This window comes from Chinchilla lanigera, unplaced genomic scaffold, assembly GCF_000276665.1.
Source record: "Chinchilla lanigera isolate Chin_1 unplaced genomic scaffold, ChiLan1.0 scaffold00047, whole genome shotgun sequence".
NCBI classification, from domain to species: Eukaryota; Metazoa; Chordata; class Mammalia; order Rodentia; family Chinchillidae; genus Chinchilla; species Chinchilla lanigera.
The window spans coordinates 14,742,851-14,752,665 of NW_004955448.1; the positions used below are offsets into that span (position 1 = coordinate 14,742,851).

At 36.7% G+C, this 9,815-nt stretch overlaps 1 protein-coding gene across 1 annotated transcript in view; it reads right to left on the reverse strand.

The window, feature by feature from the left end:
- Si (sucrase-isomaltase (alpha-glucosidase)) overlaps window positions 1-9,815 on the reverse strand; it is a 90,984-nt gene that overhangs the window by 56,536 nt on the left and 24,633 nt on the right. The window contains exons 14-19 of the mRNA XM_005393136.2: window positions 7,080-7,164; window positions 6,446-6,563; window positions 4,863-5,034; window positions 4,228-4,344; window positions 1,953-2,107; window positions 528-612 (exon numbers count right to left, since the gene is read on the reverse strand). Of these exons, the coding sequence (XP_005393193.1) occupies window positions 528-612; window positions 1,953-2,107; window positions 4,228-4,344; window positions 4,863-5,034; window positions 6,446-6,563; window positions 7,080-7,164 (732 nt within the window). The remainder of the gene's footprint in view (window positions 1-527; window positions 613-1,952; window positions 2,108-4,227; window positions 4,345-4,862; window positions 5,035-6,445; window positions 6,564-7,079; window positions 7,165-9,815) is intronic.

Genomic DNA, 9,815 nt, shown 5'->3' on the forward strand with positions numbered 1-9,815 from the left:
GGAATCAAACTTGGGACCTTGCGCTTGCTAGGCAGGTGCTGTGCTGCTGAGCTGTATCCCCGGCCCCAACATGTTGGTTTTTATGAATTTCCATGACTTATGGATATTTTAAATATAGGAACTATAGAATTACTCTATTATTTTTCTAATATTGTCTGACAGTGAGTGGATTTTAATTTCCCTTTTACTTAAAACTCAGCAAACCCTGAATGTTTATGTCTACCTAACAAGAGCTCCTTGGTATTACTACATTTAATTTTGATTATTAAAATCTTTTCTGGGAGAATACTAATATTTTCAATTCCTTTAACTTATATTACATATAATATATTTGGCAGCCTTAAATGTATTTACTCTTCTTGTAATTTTTAAAATATCTTCTCCATTTTAGAATTCGATGAACCATTTAGCAGCTTGGAACAGTCCATTGAGCACCATGCATTACCGCGATGATTCATAATTGAAGCATGAATTTGGTTACACTGTTTACCTTAAAAAAATAAATTTATCAAATTTGTAAAACCTACCTGTCTCAAAACTGGAGTAATAAGGAGTGCAGGACCCCACAAAAACTGAGTGTCCTCAATCCAGCTGTTTGTGTCCTCATAAAACCTAAGAAAAATAAAGATGAGAAATAACAACACAAAATTAATATATCCAAATCCTTTGATTTACCTTTTCAGGTTTTCGCTAAGAATTATCATTCACGCTAATTTTACTTCTGTCATGTGTCAGTTCAAATCAGTGCCTCTTACAACTCTGGGGCTCACTTGAGCCTCAAGAAGACAAGGGTGAACTAGGAAGCCATGAAGGCCGGAAGTGGAAGGAGCAAGGAAGACTTTAGTTCTGTACTTAGCAGCATCCAGCACAGGTAATTTGATTTTTTTTTATTTTTTAAGAGGCAAATATTTTATTTATTTTTAAACATTGCAACTAAGTTCACTTTGCAAGTCTATCATAGAAAAAATGACAGGGAAAAGCTATATAAACGTTTCAGTTTTGATGTCACACACAGAGCCTCAAGTAAAATGGGCAGGTGACTTTCAGGAAACTGACTTCTGCCTCTCTTTGTCCCTTTGTTTCTTCTACTATCTCTCTCTCTCTTCCTCTCTCTCTCTCTCTCTCTCTCTCTCGGTCTTTTTGAGACAGGGTCTCACTATGTAGTTCAGGCTGGCCTTGAGCTCACTTTGCAGCCCAGGCTGGTCTCCAACTCCCAATGATCCTCCTGCCTCAGCCTTCTGAGTGCTGAGATTACAGACATGTGCCACCACGCCCTCCAAGTCTATTCTCTTGTTCTGTAATTTCACAAGGAAATTTCTCGTTGGGTCTTCTCTAACATATTTGTAAGTAAAATGGTTTTCCTTATAGCCCACATGAGAGAGAAACTATTTGTTAGCTTTCCCAGAAGAAACCTGTAACAATTATTCTATTTATTGTTTTGCTGTATGGTATGTTCATAAAGCAGAAAAATTGTTCATATTTTACTTTCTATCTTTTAAACTTTTCATTGTATCACTCTCATTTTGACATAGATTTGAAAGAATTGTCGAGTCATTTCTGGAAAGAAGTTCTGTTCTTTCAGATCATAGTGCACAGGGATAAGGCACAATTCACTTTTTTAAAACTGTGCTGCACTCGATGTATAAGTTGATTATTTCACAATATGTAGTTGATATTCTTCCAATAATTGTAGGAGTAATCGTTTTGTTTTAATTTCCCTGATGTGCTATATCAATTTTTCTTGTAAGTTCTATTGAATTTTCACGTGTCTCTCTTAATTTTGTCTATCGACCAAATTATGCGCACTACACTCGCTGTGTAATTCTTTAGATTATTTAAGTGTAAAACACATGTAGGGTAGATAGCCTTCCTATTTTGAGCCATCTCCAATAGTCTTTTCAAATACATGTCAGAGTGTACTTTAACGCGTAACTCTTCTGTGCAGCACTCACTCGTGGAGAAATGGTCTTGCTACTGTTTCTCCGCTCACATGCGCTTTGTAAAACAAGGTGTAGAGGAAAGGTAGCAAGGTATAGCGAATCAATAAGTAGTGCCGCGAGGACTTCACCAACAGTGAATCTTGTCCAAAAAATGCAGGATCCTGATGCTATGGGATAAAAAGAGATACTACAGTAAGAAAGCTAAAATAAGAATGGAAATTAAAATAGATACATTTTTAGTTCGTTTGAAAGTCAATTGTCTAAATGTGTGCTTGCCTACAAAGTTAAAATTCCCCGTTTCTTCATGAATGTATGAGTGTTTCCAGCTTTTGTGTTTCCATTCAGTCATATGTTACAAAACTTTACTTAAGGAAACACTTCTCATTTCAGTGCACAATTAGAAAAGATTTAGCAAGTTAACAAAGTAGAGGATTTCCCCTGTTCAGTGTGATCGAATGAATCACTGGCTGCACTTTTCCATGCTCCCTGACTCACAGCCTTTGCTGTGTAACTTCGATTTCTACAGGAAAGGTGGAGCACACCCATACGGTGTGTGACTTCGTTCTCAGCCAAGTACCAGCCTTTGGACACTGGGAGGTCAGTACATGAGACACGTTCACGGAAAGACTTAAAATATGCGCACTTGACAATTTTCCGTCTCATCGCTCTGTTATCATTAGAACCAGTTAGTTGACTGGCCCCAGACCCAGTAAGCAGAGCTGGCTGGCTGGTTCCCAGATTTAGCCCTGAGTACGGCATTCTTACTAAGCCCAGTAGCTCAACTAACCAGCTAGAAAAACTGACGTCCTCAAGCAATATGCACTGCAGTGAGAAACCCTATGTAGACCATCTGTGGTAGGATGGGTCATAAAATTTACTGAGGGCAATAGCCACTGCCTCCCTGGAGCCAGTTTTATGCTTACGCTGAAATCTCATTTCCCTTTGGCTACCAGCCATTAAACGAGAATGGTGGGAATACAATGCCGAGGCTTTTCCAAAACTGTAGGACTCTCCAGTACTTAACTCTGTCTTGAAAAAACTCCTCTATTTACCCAACAGACCCGCTGTGAAAGTAGCCTGTGGTGCAATGTGTGGTGATTCTCCCTTCCAAACTGCCTTTCCTTCTCGGCTTTGTAAGGTGGAGACCTGAACCGAGGTTACAGGGCTGGCACTGCTTTCCAGGGCTCCTTCCTCTTTATCTTTCCCAAGTGTTTCTCCAATGACTGTCTAGCCTACTAGACCTGTTGTGCCCGATGCTTTGTGAAGAACTGAGAGAAACAGAAAATATGTAATACAATTTGTATCAGGATCTCTTACGCAGATCCTGCTCAGAAGTGTCATCTGGGTGGACTGCGAAGTGACTAACCTCCAATCGTTTTGCTTCTTTAATTTTGTTCTATGTGCCCGCTTCCAACCTGAGCTGAAAAGCTGTCTTCTTTCCAAACAGAACTACGGCTTTGTAGTGGATGGGCACTGAATAATTTCTTAGCCAAGATGTACTTCACTGACTTCCTGGTTTAATTAAATTTTACCATTCCCCCTAAAAACTCATGCAAATAGTTAGGGAGGCTGAGGAAGAGGATCACAAGTCCAAGTGCTGCCTTTGGGAGATCTGCTTCAAAATGATGACGACGATGATGATGATGATGATGATGATGATAGTGATGTTGATGATGACGATGTCTGGGGATGTAGATCAGTGGTAGAGCTCCCTAGGCTACACCAGCACTACCCCAAAAAGCCTAGAAGAGCCCACAACGTGCTGAATTTAAGGCTGGTTGAATAGCTCTGTAGTGTATTTCCCTGTACTTCTGCCTCTACCAGGTCAGACATGTTTTGAGAGTACTAGTTTCATTTTACATTGACCTATTCATTTTAATTTTGCTTATTATAGGAATATTTTGGATTCAAATTGTTTTGCAAGTGTTTTCATTTTTTTTCTTAAAAGAGGAAAAGACCTGGAAATATTAGGTAGTATATTATATTTCATTAAAGAAGAGTTCATGGGAATTCACATTATTAGAATCCAGCAATTTCATACACAAAATGCTTTAGCTTTAACTTAAAATAGTAGTAATTTGACAAACTTGTGTATGGTTTAGTTTTAAATGTAATATTTTCCCTCTTTATATTTAAAACACATTTAGGCACCGAGAAAAAGACTTTCAACAATTACTTACACATTATGATCTAATGTTCCTGATAATATATTTTATAGATGCAAATTCAACTACATAGTAAATCTATGGTTGTGTTTTTATAAACACGGAGAACAGGCGTCACTCACCTGGTACCCTTCAGCATTGTGATTCCTAGAAAACGGATAAAATGCCCCGAGCTGCATCCACCTTCTGCAAAGCTCTTCTGTAGTGTCAGCCACAAATCCACAGATATCTGCTCCCACCTAAGCAGGAAAGGTTTTATTACCTGTACTGCTGAAGTTCTCAACTTTATATGAAGTGCTTGCAATTCATCCCCCAGCTCCTGAGCTTTACTTGTAACCTCTTTATTTTATTCTTACACACTGCAATTCAATTTCTCTTTTTCCAACTGTCAGTCCATCCTTGCCTGTAACCGCATTACTTTGCTTTCTTCTCTTCACTGTCACTTTGCACATTGCTTGGCCTTCCTGTCTGCCACAGACCCTTCAAGTACCACTGGATCTCCCGGGTCTTACCGCCCACAAGGCGGAATCTGAACAGAAGCTGCACCTGTTTCAGAACCTTCTCCTGCTCTGGGCCCACTCACAACCGCACAGGCCATACTGACACAACAGAACAGGAAGCATTGTGCGGTACAGCGGAGCCTGTAGCCCAGCGGCAGAATGCTTCCCAGCATGCCTGAGGCCTCGACTTAGAAATTCAGCATTCAGAACGGAAAGGAAAGGTGTGCTTGTTGTTTATATGCCTTAAACAGACTCACCAGAGGCATTCCGAACAAACCAAACTCCAGCATTCCGGTGATGGACCATTCCATCTGCTCCCAGGAGGCAGTATTGTCTCCCAACCAGTGTGCAGCATGCCTGCCACTTCCGGCAAAAGTTGAGCGAGTGAGAATGAAGCTTCTCTTATTGGTGTATACACTTCGTATGGCTCTAAAATACAACCAATTGTATAGATTAGATTTACTTTAAAATACATTGATATTTTTAATTAAAAATCTTAATTTCAAATATCTATTTAGTTATTCCCAGAGCTAAGTCACATTTAGAATTACTCTACCAAAATTTTATATCAATTTTATACTTCATTATTTATGCTATAGAATAATATTACTATTTATGTTATAGAATAATAATTCTAATTGATCATACAGAAAGGAAATTCCTTAGATATTACTGAGATATTTCAATTATTTCAATCATGTTTTACCAAATTAAAATTACATGAAATCTGCTCAACCTTTGCATTGGAAATATATGGCTCATGCCCACTGAAATACTTTCATAAATACAGTATCTATAATCTGAACTTACACTCAGTATATATCTTTTCATACAATGACTAGTTATTCTTTAACCTATATTTTTAAATACTAGAAAACAATGATGGAAAAAACTTGCACATCTAGAAAATTTACTTTTTGTATAGTGTTAGTTTCTGGAAGTTAAAGCACTATCCACAACTCTTAAAATTATTCAGCTTACCTCTCTTGGTACCTAGTGTTGGTAATTTTCCACTAATGGGAAATTATGAATAAAAATTACAAAAATGTAATTTAATAGATGATGTCATCCAAACTATTTTCTTAAAAATATATTCTCAGTGTCTTTTTTGTATTATAGGCTCTATCATAATAAACCAGAGTGTTCTTTTTTTTCTTTCCTAAAATTATTGACTAAATATAATGTGGAATATTATACTGGTTGAAAAACAATGTAACAGTCTGGAGTGAACAAAACTTTTGCTGTCACGTGTAATTTGAGAGCAGAGAAGCTTAGATTTGTATTAACACTTGATCATAGTCACATAATTAGGAGAAAATAACACATTTTAATGAGCATACGTTGAGATTCATTAACAATTATGTCATAGAATCTTACGCAGTACTTCAGAAATAAACAGATAATCAACATATGATGATCCCCTACTTTTATTTTGTATCACATTCCTTTTTATAGACAAGTATCATACTCATTACAGCATTGTCAGTCTACTAACTGCAATCCACATTTTAATTGCAACACCTGTTTTTGACAAATAGTCAAAGACCTGCTGTAGAGCATCATTTTCTTAGCCCAGCTGGGAATTTCCTGATCAGAACACAGTTATATTCAGTCATGGCAAATTGTGTTAAAAGTGTGAAGAACAATTTAAATGTATTAATTAATACACTTCTTGTTAAATACATATACCATGTAATTTTTGATAACTGTTTCAAGTTTATGAATATTAGTAACAAACAATTTCTTAAAAATGGCATGAAGTTTTAGCAGAGCACTCATCTTTTCTAATTTGCTATTTTCCATCTAAACATAAAGTAATTGTGAATAAAGCTGAACGCACCTCTCCGTGGCTATCGCCATGCTGTACCCGTACAGGCTGTGTACGTCGTAGTGTCTGCCCCAGTGCTGCACTGCATCCATGCAGATGGTCTTGGAGTACAAAAGCTTGTCCAAAATGCCTTGAAGAAAATACATAAGGAACATTTCTTAACAGGTGTGTGTGTCCCTTTTAGTATGTGAGTCCATTTTCATGATGGAGCATAGAATACCATATTTCAAAAAAATAAGGAAGGTACAATTGCTTGATTTCAAATCAGGTCCTTACACGCCACTTGCATAAAGTTTGGAAAAATTGTTAGCATTCTACTTACATGAGTAAGCACTAATATATTCTAACTTTAATATATTCTAACTTATTAAAAAGAAAGAGATTCTTTAAAAACAGCATTTAATGTGTACATGAAAATATTTCCATCTGTAGCATGCATCCTACATCCATAGATTCATTTTAAACCTTTCTCGTGGTTTGCTTATCTATAATTCTAGGCAAGAAATAATTTGCTTGAAAGGAAAAAATACTGATTTCAACGTTTAAAAATTATATTACAGATTGTGGTTTCGAAGTACATGTTAGAATTTACTGGTTGACAAGACAGCTATTCTCAATTAATTATAATTAAATAACAAATCTTTACCGGGCATAAAAGGTGGATAATTCAATTTGTTGTCATTGCACCCATTCCGGGAACCTTGAATAAAGCTGGAAACTTCATTCATGTCCTGAAGGAATATGAAATGAAAACCAGCAGATTTTCAGTAACTATAAGTCATACAAGCAGAAGTACTCAACCTGTTCAAAAAGCGGTTCCTTTGCTACTGAAAGATATGTAAGCTGCAAATTAAAAACAAACCCAATTTATGTGCCAGCAAAGATAGGTTTCTGACATGGAATGAAGAGATTTGAAACACTCAGAATGAATTTCACTCACCTCCTTTTATGAATAGGTAAAACACATTCATTTAAGTTTTAATGAAATGTCTTTCTAAATAGTTGTCTCACTGTAAATCTGTCATGGTACCCATTACTAACACATTAATCATTCAACATGTTTTGTTGGGCTGGTCTCTATCTAGTTTCTGTGATGCAGTAGGTATATTACTAGCAGCAGTATTTGCCTATCCCACAGCTTCTCAACTCTCATGAGAGAAAGAAAGGGAAGAGAAAGAGAGAAAAAAACCAAAATACTTTAATGTTCTAAGTAAAATAACATGACATCATGACATTCCTGAAAGGTGTTCAAGGAACCCCGGATCAGCACTTCAATCTCATGGTGAGAACTAGTAGCCTAAATATCCTTTTGGAGACAGAGGAGGTAGGGTACTGCATTCATGAATCTGTAGTCATTTCACCGGAGGCCCCCATTTGTTGCATCACTTATTTGTCACGTAATCAGAACCAATTAAGGGGCTGGGGATTTAGCTCAGCGGCAAAGCGCCTGCCTGGCAAGCGCAAGGTCGTGAGTTTGGTTCCTGGTACCGGAGAAAAAACCAAAAAAAAAAAAAAAAAAAAAAAAAAAAACCAGAACCAATTAAGTAAGATTCTAAGCAGGAGACTGTATGTACAATGTGACATGACGATACACATGCTGAAGGAATGTGTGTCTTCCTCCTTCTCTGCTGGTTTAATGGAAATGGTCACATGTTTTGAGCCTTAGTCCTCGCATCTCTGTGGTAAGCTTTCTCTGCTCAATAACAGAAGCAACCACTTAAAGTTCATTTTTGTTTCTCCATTAACTTCTTCCCTCAGAAGAGTATTTACATTACTCTTTTCTTCTCCCATCCAAGTCATGAACAAATTTTAGTCTATTTACTCTTCGTTAGGGAAAAAAAAGTGCCACTACCTGACATTGTTTATTTCATTGTCAGAGAGGATGACTATATTTTGTAAAGGAAATACCACCAGCAAAATCAGATGTTATAAGTAGAAAGACGTCTTTCAGTTCCAAAGACAGTGGATAGAGTACAGCATGTGAAAATAATAATATACTTGACAAATTTAGAGGGTGAGCTTTAGGAGTGAAATCTGAGAGTTCAGTGAACACGGCAGACACAAGTCCTGCAAGTGAGTGTTCCCAGGCAACACGATCAAGACCCCAGCAGTCTCCAACCATCTTCAGATAGTTCCTCTCACTTTAAAGTGTCCACGTGAACTTGGGAATGGTGGGAGATACCCTTTGTGCTGTCTGTGTTTTATGTTCATTTGTTCCGCATCTTTGGAAACCGTATTTATTGCCTAATTTGATACAGCTCTAAGAGGCTGACAGTCACCAAATCAATAAAATAATTCTTTCAAAAAAGTAAAAGTGAATCTCTAAAGAGGAAATTGGATATAGAATTTAACTACAGTATAAATCATAGTATAAACTAGGTAGACATTTCTTTCTCACAAAGTTGTTCTATAACAACTAAACATACTTAGTTTGCTTAAATCTTCCTAAATATTGTGTTTTTCTAAAGCCAGTTACTGTTGGTACCGTGCAAGGGGATGATTGCAGATATAAACAGACTATTAAGATACCCTCATACTATATTACATGAGAAGCTTGAGACAGAAAATAGATTTCTAGGGGCTGGGGATTTAGCTCAGCGGCACAGCGTTTGCCTGGCAAGTGCGAGGTCGTTAGTTCAATTCCCAGTACCGGGAGAAAAAACAAAAAAAAACAACAAAAAAAGAAAGAAAATAGATTTCTTCTTGTGATAAAAAGGAAAATGCCTCCTCCTTCAAATATATACTAATCATCTATGGATGAGGGAAAATATTGTAGTCATTTTAAAATATAAATATATCCAAACCTATGTTGTGGTATTACCTGGAATTATCTGCAATATTATAATCAATTTGTTTGACTATATTCATTAAAAATTAATATGCTGTAATACTGTCATACAGAGCATATATGGATATAAACTAATTATTTGTCTTCATGACTTTATCACAGGATATATAAAAATTAGTAAATTTAAATAAATGAAGATTCATTTTAAAAATACATAAAATAAATTAATTTTTATAAAACTTCCATGAAATATGCAAATAATATGATGAAATAGCTCCCCATTTATTTGTACATATAAACGTATTTGGTATAACTTTCAATGAATTGTTTCCAAATATTGTGCATTATATTTCTTCACTGACAACTTCTGATGTTGGGTGTGGTGGTGCATGCCTATAATCCCAGCATTTGGGAGGCTGAGGCAAGAGGATGATTGCTAGTTAGAGACCAGTCTGGGCTGCAGAGTGAGCTCAGGCCAGCCTGAACTGCATAGCAAGACCTTTTCTCAAAAAGACAAAGAAGATTAAAAAAAGAAAGAAAGGAAGGGAGGGTCAAGGGAGGGAGGGAGGGAGGAAGGAAAGAAGGAAGGCAAGG